Here is a 19,370-nt window from a genome sequence, read left to right as displayed (position 1 = left end):
TGATAATGAAAAGTTTGTTGCGGCTGAACTTGATTTCATAACTACCTAAAAAAAACACAACAATAAAAAAAGAAAATACTGTAGCGAGAGCTCTGAACTAACAACACTATCGAGTTCAACAGAAGTGCTTCAGGGTAACGCTTTATATTACGGTCCTTGTAATAACCATTTATTAACAAGTAATAAGGCCCTTGTAAGTCCTGACAAGATTCAAACATTATTGTGTGTTTATAAGCTTATATAAGTGTTAATAATGGCATTACAAACACCCATGACCCACCCATTATGTCTTTGCCATGCCTTTATTAATCTTATTTTGTTTGCTTATTAATATTAAAATATACTTTATTGCTCATCTATTATAAGTTAACTATAAGTTAACTATGCTTTTTGCAACTACCGGACCTAAAGCAAGAACAATGCCTTATTACTTGTTAATTAATGGTTATTAAGGACCTTATTCTAAAGCGTTACCCTATAATTATTTATTTATTTATTTATACAGAACTCCTTGTAGCTTCCACTGTATCTTCCAGCTCACTAACAAGCCAGGGATATCAAAGAGACCAAAGGCTGGTGATGAGCTTTGAGCTCTGCTTAATTAGATGGAGCTCAGGCTGAATCTGTAGCAGCAGAGTGAATGGCCCTGTGAGACGAGAAAGAGCGAAAGAGACACACACACACACACACACACACACACACAATGAAACAGCTTCAGGACTCAGCTTTGTTTTGTTTATTTTCACAGCGTCCAGTCTGGCCAGGAAGTGGGGGTTTTTTTTAAAGCAACAATTTGTGCGTTGAGCAATTGTTACATCTCGCCTAACCGCAAAAGAAACTATGTTTACCAAATAAATGTCACTTCCTATTCGACACTTTTTGAACTGGCAGAATTACAGTGGTGGAAAAAAGTATTCAGATCCCTCACTTAAGTAAAAGTACTAATACCACACTGTGACATTACTCCACTACAAGAAAAAATCCTGCATTCAAAACTTACTGAAGTAAAAGTACAAAAGTATCAGTATCAAAATGTACTTAAAATATCATAAGTAAAAGTACTCATTATGCAGAATGGACCCACTCAGATTGTTATATATATTCTTAATACATTACTGGATTATTATTATTATTGATGCATTTATGTAAACAGTGTTTTAATGTTGTAAAAAATATGACTCATTTAACTACTTTATATAATGTTATGGCGATTTAATTATAAAAAAAAATGCAAAGTAACTAAAGCTGTCAGCTAAATGTAGTGGGGTAAAAAGTACAATATTTGCCTCAAAATGTAGTGGAGTAGAAGTATAAAGTTACATAAAATGGAAATGCTCATGTAAAGTACAAGTAGATCAAAATTGTACTTGAGTAAATGTACTTAGTTACATTCCACCACTGCAGAATTGCAAGGGGAAAGGATCTCAGATGTAAATAGCAAGTTTCTCACTTCATTCCCATCTAAACATCTAATTAACATCTTCAGACTGTAGCTGAATCTTGTGAAAGAAAGAAAAACCTGCCAAGTGTGAGAACATTTAACTTTCCAATGCAAATCATGTTACTTCAAGAACCTGAATGAAGTGCATCCAGTTCTTTGAAACTGAGGTGTTGCATCATGTGTCAACATGCTGTCACTTTAGGCAAATTGATTTAAAAAACAACAAAAAGTAAGCATTTTTTTAATTAAAGAGTCAACACCAATAACACTAACATAGACATTATCCCTACAGACGATAGCACAGATCATAAATGACACAATAAAGTTTGAAGGAATCGTTAAAAAATGTACTTGTTTGAAGCTTAAGGCAGGAGATGGTTAGTTAAGCTTAGCATAAAACACCTAGCCTTAATGGACTTTATCAGTATTTATATCTACTATGTCAACTCTGATGCCTGCTTTGCTCCTTTACACCTCCTGGCTCACACTTAAGTGGGGTTTCTACCAATTTTACTGCATTCATTTTCATAGATATCCCTACGAACAATGGATGAGAACAGCCTGAGCCGGGCTAGCTGTAACCAGTTTGAGCTAAGCTTCATATTTACCATAAGAACATGAAAGTGGTGTCAATCCTCTCATTCTCCAAACCAACTCTCTGAATATCAAACCAGTCCTTTAATATGTTCTAACACAAAATACTGGGGGTAGAAAACATCAGAAAGTCACAGCCTGAAGACATTAATAAGTGAGAAAGCACCTGTACATGTTCAGAGAAGGAACGGAGATGAGCTGAGATCTAAAAACCCTCATCACATGGATCAAAAAGCCTCCAATCCATCACTGCTCTGACATGCTCTGTGCGAGCTTATTAAGTTGAGGCGGAAATATCGGCTGCAGAAACAGCTAAATTACTTCTGTGCTTCCTCGGAGATATCACCTCTTCCACCACCTTCAGTCCCACATTCCCTCTCCAAATAACAGCAAAATAAAAAATGCATCCTGTGGTCATAATGCCGGGGCTGTAAACCGAACCTAAGTCTGCAAATTGTGCTATGAGCCACTGCTTTCATATCGCTGAATGGCTGAGCAGCCCGGCGAGAGAGAGCTCCCTGGACTTGCTTCATGACAGATGGCTGTTTTGCGCTGCCACAGCTCTATTGTGTTGTAGAGCAAGTTACCAAATCCATCAGGGCACACAACAGGCCTTTCAATAATGAATAAGCCAGAGGCTGAGAAGCTAATAACTCAGAGAAAGGCCAGTGAATTCCAACAGGACAGCTTACAGGCTGCCGTCCAGAAAAGGTGCAGGCTGATATTAAAACTCAGCGAGTTTAACAAGTAAAGTGGGTTGGTTTTCCCCTGGTGCCCGCTGCTGTGGTTTGCATCAGGCTGCTTTGATTGTATAAAACACAGCAAGGCACAAAGCAGGATTAGCACTCATTTCAAAAAAATGTTGTGAAATATCCTGAAATCCACAGGCATGACTGGGTTTCAATCCTAAACCCCCCATTCAAGTCTAGTTTTACAGATTCTGCTTGATCCCGCTTTGTGTAGGTACACAAGGTTTGAGACAGAATTTAAGATAAATAGCAGCCTTCAGGTCATCTGCGTCTGGTGTCTCTCACCTTCCTCTTGACAACAGCCCATAGACTCCTATGGGGTTCAGGTCAGCCCAGTTTGCTGGCCAGTCCAGCCCAGTAACACCATGGTCATTGAACCAGCTTTTGGTATCTTTGCCAGTGTGGGCAGGTGCCAAGTCCTGCTGGAAAATGAAATCAGCATCTCCAAAGAGCTTGTGGAAGCATGAAGAGCTCTAAAATGTCCTGCTAGATGGCTGCTATGTTGACTGTGAACTTCAGAAAACACAGTGGACCAACACCAGCAGAGGACATGGCCCCAAAACACCACTGACTGTGGACTCACATAGAGTTTTGGGTTTTAATTATCTCTAAGCTAGAATAATCAAAATTACAAGAAAAACAGGCTTGAAATATTTTGCTCTATGCGTAATTAATCTATTCAGAAATGATTGGCAACAAATATTGAACTTTTTCATGATATTCTAATTTTTTGAGATGTACCTGTACATAACACTCGTTTACAACCGCATTTCTTCACTAACCTTCAAAACCAACACTCTACTCTCTTCAAGAAGAGATCCAGTCTACTTCCTCTCCCTCTCCTCTTCCAATTTCTAATTCCTCCTCCTTCCTTCCTTCCTTCCTTAATTTCCTGCGAACCCTTTCTTCAGTCTCCTTCCTCACTGGACCATCTGTGTTGTGACGCATGCAGAGGACAGGGAGATGCAAACCAGCATTGCGCTCAGCCAATCAGGTCATTTACCAAATCTCAATTGACTGCTGCTCCAGTTTCCATGGAGAAGAAACAAGCAGCGGGAGGGGAGAGAAGCTAAAAATCAATGATTCCCCTTGGGTCCCGGCTTGGGCCCGTGCCGGACCTGAGATTTGGCGCATAAGAGGGATAATAATAAAACTGGAGTGGATGTCTTAGGAGCAGAACTATGGCTCAGTGTCAATGTTTGTTTCCTCTTTGCATGCAAAATATGAAAATTGTGTGCATGTATTGTCCAGCCTGAGCGCGGGCCGTGTGACAACATCGTCCTCTGTGGTTTGTGCGGAGCAGAGCACAGCAGAGTGGAGCAGCCTGCAGAGGTAACTAACTGCAGCTGCTTTCTATTCTGAGACATGAAACCGGGACAGACAAGGAGACAGTGATCAGGTCCCTGGCTGAATGCTCCACTAAATGGCTTCAACTGAGCGCCTGCACACCACCAGCATGCCTTCTGCTGTAAGATATATGCTGGCACACATGCACTACACAAGCAAACGCACTGTATGCAGATCCACATGTAAACACATGGGGGGGTATGGCTGCCACCTGTTGGTGATTCTGCTAAAGTTCACCCAGTCACCTTGCCGTTTCTCTCCGTGATGCTGCAGCAGACTCATTTATCCTCTCTGCTGCTGGCGGATGCTCTCTTTCACCCCAGTATGACTCAGAGGCCTGGCAGCCTATTGAGCCTAATGCTGCCGAGCCTCATCCACAGTCACAGTTTATTGTAAAGCTCCAGTGAATTACATGCAGCCCAGCAGAGGAGCAGGTTTATGTGAAGATCAAGAAAGTGCTGATGTAACAATACCCATAACTTTAAATGTCCTTGAATAGACAGAGGTGTAAACAACGATGCGGTACGTAGATTCAGGGAAGATCATCATTCTCATATCATTTCTCAGCAATGGACGTGCTACAAACCCAATCCAACAATCTAACAAGTCTAAGATTTTATTTTCAGCCATGTTTATGCATTTTTCTCAGCTACTCTCAATCTAAAATGACATTGAGAAAAGTGCAGAAACACCTTGAACAGCTGAATGCCCAAGAGGAAAAAAAGAAAATCTGCGTACAAATCTACATTTTGCAAACTTGATGCTTAAATAATATTTTGTAATTTTGCATTGGACCGACAATAAACTTATATCTGAACAATGTTATCTTCCAGAATGTTATTCAAATAGACAATAACTTTTTTTTAAATGTATCTCTTTCATGACTGTCCAGATGTTTTGATTAATGAATGTAGTGTGGATACAGGTCCTTATGTTAATGGATTCACCCACACTTGACTTTTTATCACATACATAGGAGCACTACATAGGAATATTTTAACCATTACCACAGGATTTACTGTGACTTGTAAGAAGACAGAAGACAGTACTCATCAACTCACACAATGCATTCTTCTACTACTCTTTCTCTCTCTCTCACACACACACACACACAAATCTACATTTTTCACTCGCATCTCTCTGCTGCCTCTCTTCCCTCCTGTTGCCACAGCAACGCAGCACTCGTCTCCGTGTCTCAGTGACAGCACATGCTCCCATTAAAAAACCATCTGAGGAACGGCAAGAACGTGCTCTCACATGCCGTCATCTACTGTAAGGCTCACATGCAAATAAACACACAGAGAGGCTGTGGGCTTTATATCACACACGGTGAACAGGGTGAACCCCGAGAGATGATGACTATGAATAATGAATGATAATGGATGCTCTAATATGCTCAATAGAAGAAAAGAAACACATCCTCATGAGAAAACAAACAATGCAGCTTCTTATTATCTGCTTTATAAAGTAATTAACACATGCAGCAAGCCTTATATGCTCCTCAGTCGTCTCAAGCAAGCAAAAACTAAAGAATGAGCTCACACACAGACTGTTAATTAATTCTTTGTTCATATAGACATTAAAAACTAATGTGTCCATACCTCACAGTTGCGTCCAGTGAAGCCCTGGCTGCACGTACAGGTGTACTCCCAGGTGTCCTCTGGCCTGCCAGCGGACGGCAGGGCCAGGCAGTATCCCCCGTTGAGACAGGGTCGTCCCTCGCAGGGGTCCGGACGAGGTGTGGCCTGGGTCGGGGTGGGCTCGGCCGGGGCCGGGGTGTCCGGGGCCAGCTGGAAGGCAGAGGTGGCGGCTCCGATGCTGCTGCTGCTGCTGCTGCTCAGGAGCAGGAGAAGGAGGAGGAGCAGGGGGGGGGTGAAGCTCCGTACGGTCTGAGTGGGACGGCAGCCGGGAACTGCCGGCACACTGCACACACTCATCCTCATCCCCTGGTTTCTTCTTTTTCTTCTTTTTGTTGTTGTGGCTCTTTCTTCAGAGCTAAAGCTCGAACAGCAGCTGAGAGGTGTGTGAGCAACTGTGTGTGTGTGTGTGAGAGAGAGAGAGAGAGCGAGGAGGAGGAGGAGGAGGAGGAGGAGGCTGGTAGAGGATGTGGAGCCTCAGCTGTGCGCAGGCAGACTGACTGGCTGACGGTGTGGAGGCTGAGGGAGAGACGGTGGGGATGCAGGAGGAGAAGGGGAGGGCTCTCGGCTCTTTTCTGTCTCCGAGTCACTGTGACGATGATAGCTGACGACACTACCCTCCTCTCCCCACACACACACTCACACCACCACCTTCACACTCTCTTTCCTGGCTTCTCACACAGTAAAGCGTAGCAGGGGAAGCGCTGCACCCTCCTCATTTAGAGTCTCATCATCCATAACCTCTCCTTGCAGCCGGGACTTGAAGGTGGGAGGGAGGAGGCTGTAGTTGGGGAAGACAGAGGAGGAAGAGAGAGTTTCTGAAGAAAATCCTCATCATCATCTTTGCCATGAGATTAGCTGCTTTCCAGCGATAACAGGCGGTATTACCACAAGAGAGATGATGCACTCCAAGTCCAAAAATAGCAGAATGATGCTGATGAAGGAACTCAAGGTGGTTCAAAACTAAAAATGTGCAAACTCATTCATAAAACAATCCCCAGAAAGCTGAGTGAAGATGGACGGTGCTCAGGTCAGAGATCAAGGTAGTGAACACCTTGACATAAAAGTTGAACAAAGGATACGTGTCTATTATATAGTCATGCTTTCTACACCTTTTTATGTACATAAATCACTATCATGTTTTTGGTAAGGTCATTATTATGAATTCTGTTTTGGGGTGGATTATCTCTAATCTGACTAAATGCTTCTTTGTTAGAAATCCTGCAGTGAATGGTCTCATACTTTTTAATTTAACTGACTGGACTTTAAAAAGGGGCAGATCACTGATTTTACATGATAAATTTACTTTTAAATGATATTATTTGAGACAGGTGGCATCACCTGAGTTATCCGGGGATTACAAACTTGGAGTATGAAATTTGAAAGACAAGGAGAGTCTAAGAAAAGATGCTGTGAACTGGAAGGTACTGAACAGGATCAGGCATGTTTGAAGGTGAATTTAACCCTCTATGGCACGCATTATGATGCCAGTTAGGAAAATAATGTTTGGAGTGTTTTTTTCTTAAAATAGACTAAATACACATAACCTGAAGAAATTTTATAACTCTTTTTTTGGGGGGGGGAAAACGTTGTACCATAACAGTGCACAAGTGAAATAGAAAGATTTTTAAATTAATTTTAACATCATTTATTTAATAAACATGTGTAAAAGATTCAGAAGCTTCAACAGGGTACAATACATAACATTTTAAATTTAAATTATTTTTTTTTATTTTTTTATTTAAAAAACAACCAACGACCCATTGAAATGATTGTCTTGAACAGTCAAAGTGTATGAAACTATCAAAAATTAAGGTTTACTCACCTATGAGTAGGAATATATATTTTTTCCAGATGAAAAAGGGCCAGAAAATTACATTTTGACTAATTTTTTGGGGCGCAAAATGGCAAAGCTGTTTCCTTTGGAAAAGTCTGAAAAATAGGGTTTCAATATGGCCTCCTGGAGGTCATGTGACAAATTAAAGCATTGCTAGTGGTTCCCTGTACTCTTCCTCTTTTTTAAAGTATCGAATCCCCCAAAAACGTGTAGTGTTGAAATTTGACAGTCCAAAAATGGGTATGTTGCCTGAGGGCAACATCGTATCATAGAGGGATTAAATGTTGATTTATTATAATAATATAAAGAAAAAATACTCTATATTGCAGCAAAAAGAAAGAAAAAGAAGTCAGAGGTACACAAAATTATTTTCTGCTGTCTGCTTGTGCCTCCAGTCACATGTGTGTACAATATATACAATATAATATGGAGATCATATCATTTACACATTACTGTAAAGTATGGACGTACTGACTCTTTTGACACGCTAACTATGAAATATACCTTTTTTTCACCAAACTGGTGACTTCACCAAAGTTCAAAACGGATAATAATAACAAGTATGAATATGGGGATGATCACAGGAATACAAAAACATGACAGAGTTTGAAATTGTGAGCCTAACCTTTAACCTTTGGAGTTTGGGGCTATTTTGTTGGTTTTCGACTCCTTTTCATTCTGCCATATACCACTTAAATAATGTGTGCCATGCCATGCTGGTATAATTTCTTTCAGCACAACCTCACCTATATGACCTGATTATTATTTTGTCATTTTGACTTCCTGGATCAACATTTTGAACACAAAAACTCACAAAAAAACACAAAAAATTACAAAAATACACATAAAAACAATCAAAAGACACAAAAAATTACAAAAAACACAAATAAAAACACAAAAAAACAAAATGTTGGGTAATCATGTTACACTTGGTCGAGGTAGTTTTTACAGTTTAGCTGATAAGAGTTTAATTTAAAAGCTAATAAAAAATCTAGCCATTTCCCATGGTTTTCTTGATAATGATTTTGGTTATTTTCAAGAAAACCATGGAAAATGTCTAGATATCAGCTCTTAAATTCTTAATTTTTTTTTTTTATTGATTCCACATATTAATATTCCATCGACATTTTACATTTACTGTACAATTTTGCAACAGTATAGAATATTCCCATACTTCTCCACCACGGAGCAGAAACATAGTTAGACACAAATTCTCAAGTAAAGTTACAGTAGAATAAATGTGAAGTAAAATGAAACCTTTTTCCACTCCTATCCTTATTTTCATACTTCTCTTGCATTGTCCCTTTTTCTCCTGTTGGAGGGTAAACATGTCAAATAAACATATGAACAATGAACAAGATCAGCTCTTAAATTAAACTCTTATGAGATATTTTTGCTGTTATCATTATATTTGTCCAAACAAACATACCTTAAGTTGTACCAGGCATTTAAATGAACACTAAAAGGAAGAAAACAATGGTATATTTTTTTCCATGACTGTATGATTATATATACTAATATAACAGTGTGGAACAGTGGTGGAAATCAGTGCACAATACATATTTTTTTTAAAAAGTCTATTATTATTCCAGCTCAAAAAGCTTACTATATTGACCATCATATTGGTTTTCAATTAATTTCCCCCTCTAAAATCCCATATCGGTCAGGCTACAAAGCAGAGATATTAAACTAAAAAACAAGTAAAGGCTCAAACGAGGCACTAAAACAATGGTTAATTGTATCAATATAGAGTGTGTTTACCACCCACCTACAATGAATTATTAAATTAGAGACAAAATAGTCAAGTCATTGAACAAGTTAAGAAACAAAACTATCTTACCTTCATTTCAATATGAAGCAGAAGTTTTTGCTGTCCTTGACCTTGTCTTCTTCTTCTTCTTCTTTCTCCATTAGACTCACAAAGGTTGCTGTGAGATTTACAACCTCATTTTTTAAATTTAAAGTAGTTGCATGTTTCAGAGGTGGTGTTCTTTCACTATGATCAATATAAAACCCCTGTGGTTAATGAGATGTCTGCCTTACGCTATGGCCTTAACTTTCTCCATTTCCATAATGAGTCCTTCCATGGTGCAATGAATCTGTCACCTTACAGCGCTCCAGTTAGCTCATTGAGCTGCAGACTGCACACTCACACAGCCTGTTGCTGCTTGTGCTAATGTCGCCCACTGAGACTCTGCTGTGAAGAGACTGGAAATGTTTTCTGTTTACAGTCAACAGGAATAAAGTCATTCTGAACCAGAAATCCAATTCGGCTTCTCACAAGTTTACAGTAAAGATGATAAACAGCTTTTACATGGAAAATATTGCTAGAATTGCATTAACAGAAGACACTACTGATTATAGGGTAAAAACTATTTAACTTACATACATCAATGAAACTTCCCAAGTTGAATACCATTTCTGAAATGTAATGTTAAAATATGCAAATAAGGCATTATCTGATGCCAACTTGGTGAATTTCAGTGGTGGAAGTACATTTACTCAAGTACAATTTTGAGGTACTTGTACTATACTTGAGTATTTCCATTTTATGTAACTTCTACTTCACTACATTTTGAAGCAAATATTGTACTTTTTACTTCACTACATTAGGCTGACAGCTTTAGTTATTTTTTCAGGTCGAGATTTAACATAAAACATGATCAATTATAAATGACTTTTTTAATTAAATCTCAAAACACAATATTAGATAGTTAAAATGATCACTACACCAACAAAATTAAAATGCTGCTTACATAAATGCATCAATAATAATGCAATAATATATTTAGAATAATAACATGAGTGGGTCCGTTCTGCATGACGAGTACTTTTACTTTTGATACTTCAAGTACATTTTGATGCTGATACTTTTGTACTTTTACTAAGTTTTGAATGCAGGAGTTTTACTTGTAGTGGAGTAATTTCAGTGTGGTGTTAGTACTTTTACTTAGGTAAGGGATCTGAATACTTCTTCCACCACTGATGAATTTAGAAGAAATCCATAGACACAAATCAACAGTGATCTAAAATAAACACCTTCATCATCCACAAATCTCAAAATTAACCAGTGAAAAAAAAAAAAAAACACTGATTTTGCTTGTAGTGTCTTGCTTTTATCATAATTTTCACACACACCATGTATTGTTAAATCCAAGGCTAAGCTTTCTGTGGTTTCTCAGAGTTTTGGAGTAAAGATTATTCTACAGCTGAGTCTGAGTGTTTTTAAACCCTGCTGAGATCTAAAGAGCAACATTCCAGGTGAGGCAAATTAATCTAAATTGTTGCCATCGCCATGGGAACCCACTTAAACCTGTGGACCATAGCTTATCAAGATTTGTCCTGAGCTCTGTATCTAAAATTAGCTGTGAAGGATTCATGAGCACAAAACAGCAAAGCTGATGGAAGGATGGGTAAATAAATGAACAAAAATGAGTCAAACAGTTACTTTATTTATGTTCAGGTAAAAACATGAACCTGATGCAGTAAATTATTGCAGATCTTAGAAACCAGCACATGAACGATTGGGCCAGGAGAACATACAGTGGCGCCCTCCCCTGGCCACAGACTGCAGGTGCACACCACGGTTTGTTCCAAGCCAGCAGTGCAAAGAAAAAAATAATAATCAACTACAGCAAGAAATAAAGACAATATAGAAAATTAAAAAAAAAAAAAAAAAAGTAAAGCAGACATTCCCACCTCAAACAGGGTGTGAAACTGCATATAAACTTTATTCCAAAAATGAACTTGAAATGCTATCTGGCCATGAAACGATAAAATGAGACCAGCCAAATTTTGTGCCCAGCTACATTATGTGTTGAGGGTTGCTCAGAGCTTGGTCTACCAAGATAAAACCCTACACATCAGGTAGGGCCCAACAGAAAGACACTAACTCTATCAAAATAAGAGCAAAACAAAATTTACCTGATCAACACATTGGTTACAACTCTTCATCTGAGCTGCTGAAGCTCTCTATAATAAAGGAGGCCAGAACACAATCTCAACTTGGGTAGAGGGGAGAAAAAAAAAAAAAAAGATAATATGCGCTCATCACTACCCGCATTCAACCAACTGCAACTCTCGTTTTTCCACAAATTGAAGCAAAGACACACAGGGGGGGAAAGCCGAACCAAAATGCAACACACAAACTGGGGCCAATATAATACAGAACAAAATGCGAACAGACAAACTGAGGGGAAGAGACATGAGAACAAAGAGCTATTCTATCAAATGTGTAGAATGAGCAAAGTCTGCAAATTTGTCTGTACAAATGATCTTTGGAGCTAAAGTAAACCTAGCTTGCTCGATGGACCCCCCCCCCCCACAATCCCTCCCTCCCCGCCCCTTCCTCCCCGACACCCAGTGACGTTGTCCACCACTCTGAAGAGGAGACATCCCTTTTTTTAAATATCACATAGCAATGCAATTTAAAATGTCACCCAGATGTTTTCATCTTTTTTTTTTTAACATTACTCAACTACTGATATAAGTTTTTACTCTCTCTTTTTTTATATTTTAAGTTCTGTGAGTCATGGAACACTTTTCCATTTTTTTTTTTTATATTTTTTTTTTTTGTTGAGAGACCGGGGCAGCAAATATATATTTAAAGTCTTAATTTTTCTGCAAGCTGCTTTCTCTAACAAGAAGGCTGTACATGTAGCCTTCATGTAATGTGGTTACAAAAAAACTAAGAAGGAAGTCATGATTTCATCAGTCGCTGTAGAAGGCATTTGAATGTGAGATGTGGAGAGATCAGGAAAGGTGGAAGGACTGCTGGCCCTCGCGGGCCGCAATCAACAGTTTCTCTCTCATTATCTCTATGCTGGAGTAGTCAGGCAGCTTCAGGTAGTTGACACAGGTCATGACTGAGGGGAGGAAGTCATCCGGGTTCTCTGTCGACTCGAATGTCTTCCTCACGATCGTCAGAGGGGGATTCAGGCTCCGGAAACCTGAGACACAACAACAGCAGCACCAGGTGTCAGATTAAGTGGAGATACGGCTTCAAGTTTTATTAATTTAAAGAAGCTAGGTTCACATAAAGCACGGGCAAACTAGCTCCTTTCCTCGAGCTATCACCACCATAAATACTCAAAACAAGTAGCTCCAAACAGAACCTCCATCTGTTCTCTGTATCTGCTACGTCTTGTTCTGTTACTTTTTATGTGCAATTACCACTCCAGTGCAATATTGTTCACTTACTGTACACCATGTGTAATGACTGTCTAAGTGAAATAATATTTATAGTGCAATAATATTTATATTCATATTATCTAATAACATTACCTCTGTATGCTACTACTCCTCCTCATTCTCCTCCTTTTCCATGCACATAGCTATTTATTCTATATTCCAATATTTTCATGACATTTCAATTATTTATTCTTGTTTGTGATATTTTTATACCTTTTATACCTTTATAGTCCTTAAGTTTTTTTTTTGTATTGTTGTTTTTAATTGTTTTATGCACCAACAGGAGTTGCACTCACATTGTATTATATACAATGACAATAAAGGCTATTCTATTCTATTATTAAAATTCTTGCACTTTCAAGGTACATTACAACATAGATAAGACTCCTGAAGCTTCTAAATTGTTAGGATAAATTCAACTAAAAATAAAATGAGAAAGAATTACTTTCTTCATTTACAAGCTGTTCATATTGACTTTACTTGCGTTTTGCTAAAGGTATATTCAAATTGGAGCATACGCTTAACATTAATCACAGTGCTGCACAACAATAAATACATAAAACAATAAAAAGAGATGAAGTAAACAATAGAACAGTAAAATACAATAAGATAAAATAAATAAATAAAATGTAAAATGTACTGCCAAAAAATAACAAAATAAAATATGCATGTATATACATACAGTCATAAAATCATAAAATCAACACTCTACGTGGTGTTAAAAGCCAATGAGAAGAGGTGGGTTTTAAGAAGAGATTTAAAATGAGACAGTGAGGAGGCCTAATGGTAAAAAAAAAATGGTTAAAAAAAAGAGCATTTTCAGCCTCATTACATGTTCAGCAGTCTGAACTGCTTTGATGCATTTGTGTAACTGCGGTGACTCACCACCAACAGGCAGTCTGGGGCTTCCTGTGACAAACTGCAGGAAGAGTCTCTGCTGCTCAGCATCGAAGCTGCTCAACACCTCAAACAGGAACCGTACGGCGCGGCTGGAAAAGGAATCACACATGAAACGTGTCAAACTAAGGTTTACAGTGATTTGCTCACAAAGTCAAAGACATGAAGCCCGAATCCCGGATTAGTTATGATAATTAAAAAGGAGTTTGGTGTCACCTGTCATGTGTGTAGCCGTGGTCCGGTCGACAGCACTCCATCAGCGTCTTGACGTCCCATGTCTCTGATTTACTTCCACACAGCAGCTGGTCAAGCTACAGCAAGAGAGGAGAGACAATCGACATTTAAAGAAACAATAAGGGACAATAAAAATGCATGGCGGCTTCTGCTACTGGGCATGCTGAAAAATTTCAAGTATTCGCATTTCGAGTTGGTGGAACATAACCAGGTTGTAAGCAGAGCTTTGAAATGCAAAAAGAATAAACAGGAGCAAGAGACAAAAAAAAAAAACAGGCTTTTCAACTGACAGCTGATCAAAAGTTTAAGACCATAGCCTTAAAAAGTCAAAATCTGTGCAAATATCTGTCTTTCACATCTTATATATATCTTTTGAAAAGATGTTTAAATTTGATTTGTAGAAGTTTTCATTTATAGGTAATTTAACTGACTTGTAAGAAAACTGATCATTAGTTTCAGCACTAATTTAGAGTGATTGTTGAAGAGTTAACGTAGTTTTAAATGGCTGTATGATACTGTCAGTTGAACTGATGGACTGAGAAGAAAAATGTGCTTACCTCCTCTGGATAGAAATACTGCAGGTGATGCAAGGGGAAGACTGACTCAAACCCTTCTCTGAATGACTCAAACTGTCTGGACACTCCTTCATTTAGAGTCCAGTACACCACCAACTGGAGGGGCAGAAAAGAGGGAGAGGAAAAAAGAAAGATCAACCTTAAGAGGAACAAATTAAAGACAGATAAGAAGTGTGAACCAGCATGAGAGTACACCTACCCTGAGGTACTCCTCCAGGTTGTAGATTGTGACTGGGAAGTCTTTGCCGCCTTTTTTCAGCTCAATGTTGGGGAATCCTGGAAGGGTGAAGTCCAAACCCAGGTCCTCCACTGAGCAGCCGTTCATGTTCAGGCTCTCCAGTGCCTGCTGTAGGGTCTCCCTCGTCTGTGCAAACACACACAAGCAAAAGCAGGTTAGGTAATGCTGGGCTTACACCAAAAGATTTCCACAGTCCCAGACTAAAAACTGAAAGTAAATCTAGGAGTTTTACTGGAGTCACGGCGCGCTCCCGTCATCTCCATCATTAAGTTTAATGTAGTAATCTGTGCTGTTTCATACCAGTTTTTTCCTAGTCCTGGGTTTAGTCGCAGTGACGTAACACAATCAACAACCAATAGATGAGCAGAGTAAAGGTCCCCGGTTCCAGACCGGCCAGTAAAACCACTTCGAAAATAAAAAGTAACATCACAATAATACTAGGAAGCTCAGTCCTAAATAAAAAATATAGTGATGTCATATATTTACGGCCACAAGAGTGATTTTTTGGGGAGCTGTTTCTTAGTAAAGAGAAAAGTAAGGAGACCCAGTTAACATTTATAAATAAATGTATACATAATTAAGTAGTAAATAATCAATTATTAATGTATGATTAACTAAATGAAAGTTGATCGAGCTGATAAATATAATTATTCAATTGAACAAATTATAATTAAATAGGACATAAATGTATGTAGTCAACTTTTCATGTCAGAAAAACAGAAACCTTTTTTCAACTTTGTGAGGGGCATTTTGTGGCGTTTTCTCTTCTTTTTGTTTTTCAACATAAACTACTGCACACTTGAGCAGCTGGAGCCAAAAGATTTTACTAAGAGAATGATGGGGGAAAAAATGCACGGTAGAAAAAAAATGCTAAAAGAATCTAGTTGTAGTCTTGTAAATAGTGACCCTGCAGATACACAGCCTGTCTAAATCCTCAGTTTGAGACTAGGCTGGGACTAAAAACTCTAAACACTTGTCTTAAATGTGAGCAGGTGTGAGCTGGTAGTCTTTTCCAAATCTTTTCAAAGTCTTCTAATGTATAAGTAGCATAGAGAGAGGGGGACTAGAGTGGAGACTGATGATGGACTTTGAGAGGCGAATGCCTTCATGAAACCTGAACCATCCCCAGGACTTCACTGCTGTGCTTCACCTGTGATCGGTCCTGTTCCAGCCTCTTCTTCTGGCGGATAATATCCTCCAAGTGCTGGATGGACTTCGCCACACCAGGGTCAATGTTCACCAGGTCATGGGAGCTTATAGACAACTCGTGCCGTAGCATCCACTTGTAAAACGGCAGCCCCAGGGGCAGGTCCAGCTGGGAAAGGAGGAGGTAGAAAGTGGCTCACAAAGTCAGTAAAAAAAACAACAACACATTTTGCAACATATGTACGTAAAAATGTAAAAATAAAGTATCTGCCACATAGCAGACATCCAAATTGTGCCTGAAAGCTCTCATGACAGCAGGTCTAAATAAGATTAATCCTCCTCTGGTCGAGGAGCATTCCTGAAAGCCAAAGCTCAGTTGAAAATATGAGTCTATTAACAAAGATAGAGCACAGAAGATAGAGGTCGTTACCAATCTGAAGTCCATAATGGCTTTGGCCATTAGCTTTCCTAAGAAACGGAACTTCATTTTGATTTTGGCTATGTGTGCTGGTTTGGTTGTCCTGCCAAAGGGAACAGCAAACAGTCCTCTGGAGCTGAACATGTACTTCGTCCCCTCTTGGCTTCCTGTTGGGGAAGAGACATAAATATTGTCAGAGTAAAAACTACACTATAAACTACATATACCTTCACACATGCATTTATATTTACAACTTGGAGCTTAAACATTTCACATCACACCTCCGACTAGAAAAAGAACAATGAAACGCCACTCAAAGTCAGAGTTTCTACTTGTAAACTTTAAGCAAATCCATCAACCGGACGCCACGTAACCATGGAAACAGCCATGGAAGCTCACATTATAAAGAGTAACAATCAACTTAAAGGCAACATATACAGGTGCATCTCAATAAATTAGAATGTCATAGAAAGTTTATTTATGTCAGTAATTCAATTCAAAAAGTGGAAATAACATAAATCACATTTCATCTCTTAATTTATTTAATTTCTTCTAATTATGACTTACATTTAATGAAAACCTAAAATTCAGTATCTCAAAAATATTTTAATATTACAAAATACCAATTTTAAATAGTATGTTTAAAATGGAAATGTCGGCCTCTGATAAGTATGTCCATCTATATGACTTAATACTTGGTTGGGGCTATTTGACTTGAACTACTGGAAATTGACTTTTCCATCATATTCTAATGTATTGCGATGCACCTTTATACCCCTTTATTTAATTAAAATACATATTACTACTTAGTAAATCCTGTTCTGCATACATTTCTAAGTATAAAAGTGCAGTAAAATAAAATGTATAATAGTGGCTGTTAGTTTAAGTTGTTTGTACATTTGCCCAATAAACCAGTTTGTCTCTTTTTGTTAATGTTTGGCATCATGCTTTTCATCATATCCTGTGTGTGTGTGTGTGTGTGTGTGTGTGTGTGTGTGTTTATACCTTTAGGATTGGCCAGTGTGACCTCTTCGCCCCTCCAAAGGCCAAGATCTGCCCGCTGGAGCTCCTGAGACACCAAAGCGTAGAACTCCAGAGTTGGGCCAAGACCTGTGCCGACCTAGAAGAAAAATTTAAATTAGAATCACTTTTGCAAAAAAAAAAAATAAAAAAGCTTGGACGACATTTTAATTGCACCAAAATGCAGGTGTCAAGATTCAGTTTTAACCAATCAGATACTACAGGTACCTCGTTCTCATACTGAATCTCCAACATTGCCCTGGAGCTGCCGAGGTCCTGCATCACAGACTCTGCCTGTTTTAGCAGCTCGTCGCGGTTTATCGTCCTCTGGAAACACAAGACGAGGGAGGAGAGAAATTAGGTTTAAGTCAGATGAAGAGTAGGTTTATAGACTTATTAAAAAACTAAAATAGGTACTAAAATTATAAACAATAGTAAATCCCTGTGGTTTTAGGAAGTTGAGATATCTTTATGGACTACCTGACCTCTAACTAAAAGGCTGTTTGTTTGTGACCCTGTACCTCTGTATTGTTTATTTTTCTATTTTCTTTCTTTTAACCAGGAACACCTAACCAATTTCTTATTTTGTAGTCTGACCTTTGTTATGTAAACTGTACCCTATGGGCTATGTACCATGTTTATGAATAAAAACTTAAATTACAAAAAATAAATTATATTAAAATAAAATGCAGAACGCAATTCAAATGAAAAGAAAAAAAATGTAATGGGAACACATTGTACCTTCTTCCTGTCAAGACGTGGTGCAACTCTGCTGTCCTGAGAGTCTGATTGGTTGATCTCAGGGTTTGTGTCCAGTAGGCGTTGCATGGCTCTGTCCCGATCAAAGGCAGTAACATAGAATAACATCTGCCGGGTGTCAAAGGGGAAGAAGAAAGGACTGGGGAGGGAGAGAGAATAATGTAGGTGAGAACAAAGTCATAGCAACCAAACAGAAACACCAAAATCAAAATCAGTAGTCAGGATGTGCAGTGCAGGTGAAAGCTCAAATTCCACATTGTGTTCTAAAGTATGAAACACTTACCAGGTCTTTCCGAGCTCAATGAGCCAAGTGGGGATGTTCCCCGTCATGATGACCAGCGGGTCTTGTAACTGACGGTTAGCTTTGGCTGTCAGCTTACTGTTGATGAACTCACTGGTCGGGATGATTTCCTTACACACAGCATTCTGCAAAACAACCAAAAAACATTCATGTTACTGGTATATTTTATGCCTTGAAACTACTGTTCTGTGTTCCCAGAGTCAGAGCTAAACATGGAGAGGCAGCGTTCAGTTTTTATACCCCACATATCTGGAATAAAACTCCCAGAAATCTGCAGATCTGCTGCAACTCTCAACTCTTTTAAATCAAGACTAAAGACTTTTCTGTTTGCCACTACCTTTACTGCACTTTTTCACTTTCAAAAAATAACTAAAAAAAAAACTAAAATGTTGTAGTTGAATATACTTTTATATTTTATACATTTCAGGAGCCGGATTCACAAAGTATTCTTAAGAAAAATGCTTCTTAAGTGACACTTTTTTCTTAACTTTGCTCTTAAGACAAAATTTAAGAAGATTTGGTATTCATGAAGAAATTCTTATCTTTTCTTTAGTTTTTTTTCATGACTTTCTTCTTAAGTTTTTTCCTAAGATAGAACTTGAGAACAAGTAAGATTCTTGGAAACAAAGTTCTTGGATTTCTTCACAACTTTAAGAGAATCTCCCACCAGTCTTAAAACAAATGTGCATGTGTCTGCTCCAACGGTCAGAAACAGACTCCATGAGGGTGGTATGAGGGCCCAAAGTCCACAGGTGGGGTTGTTTTGTTTATATCTCTGGCAAATGCCAAATTCGCCACTGGCGCCCTGTGCTCTACACAGATTAAAGCAGGTTCACACTGAGCAAATGTGACAGACGTGACAGAGTCTGGAGACGCCGTGGAGAACGTTCTGCTGCCGGTTTGGCAGTGGGTCAGTAATGGTGTGGGGTGGCATTTCTTTGGGGGACCACACAGACCTCCATGTGCTCGCCAGAGGTAGTCTGACTG

At 38.7% G+C, this 19,370-nt stretch overlaps 2 protein-coding genes across 5 annotated transcripts in view; both read right to left on the bottom strand.

Annotated features, from left to right (window-relative positions):
* dner (delta/notch-like EGF repeat containing) overlaps positions 1-6,186 on the bottom strand; it is an 86,500-nt gene extending 80,314 nt beyond the window's left edge. Inside the window, exon 1 of the mRNA XM_059331255.1 lies at positions 5,733-6,186. Within this exon, the coding sequence (XP_059187238.1) occupies positions 5,733-6,074 (342 nt within the window). The 5' untranslated portion in view covers positions 6,075-6,186. The remainder of the gene's footprint in view (positions 1-5,732) is intronic.
* Positions 6,187-11,037: 4,851 nt separating this feature from the next.
* trip12 (thyroid hormone receptor interactor 12) overlaps positions 11,038-19,370 on the bottom strand; it is a 33,513-nt gene continuing 25,180 nt past the window's right edge. For all 4 annotated transcript variants that reach the window (XM_059331727.1, XM_059331728.1, XM_059331729.1 and 1 more), the window contains 11 exons: positions 18,366-18,508; positions 18,065-18,221; positions 17,552-17,650; positions 17,309-17,423; positions 16,316-16,470; positions 15,890-16,054; positions 14,701-14,865; positions 14,484-14,597; positions 13,909-14,003; positions 13,681-13,784; positions 11,038-12,554 (listed from right to left, as the gene is read on the bottom strand). In XM_059331727.1, the coding sequence (XP_059187710.1) occupies positions 12,358-12,554; positions 13,681-13,784; positions 13,909-14,003; positions 14,484-14,597; positions 14,701-14,865; positions 15,890-16,054; positions 16,316-16,470; positions 17,309-17,423; positions 17,552-17,650; positions 18,065-18,221; positions 18,366-18,508 (1,509 nt within the window). In that variant the 3' untranslated portion in view covers positions 11,038-12,357. The remainder of the gene's footprint in view (positions 12,555-13,680; positions 13,785-13,908; positions 14,004-14,483; positions 14,598-14,700; positions 14,866-15,889; positions 16,055-16,315; positions 16,471-17,308; positions 17,424-17,551; positions 17,651-18,064; positions 18,222-18,365; positions 18,509-19,370) is intronic.

This window comes from Centropristis striata, chromosome 4 (genome assembly GCF_030273125.1).
Source record: "Centropristis striata isolate RG_2023a ecotype Rhode Island chromosome 4, C.striata_1.0, whole genome shotgun sequence".
Lineage (NCBI taxonomy): Eukaryota > Metazoa > Chordata > Actinopteri > Perciformes > Serranidae > Centropristis > Centropristis striata.
The sequence above is the reverse complement of the archived record's forward strand: the minus strand, read 5'-3'. Positions and strand labels throughout refer to the sequence as shown.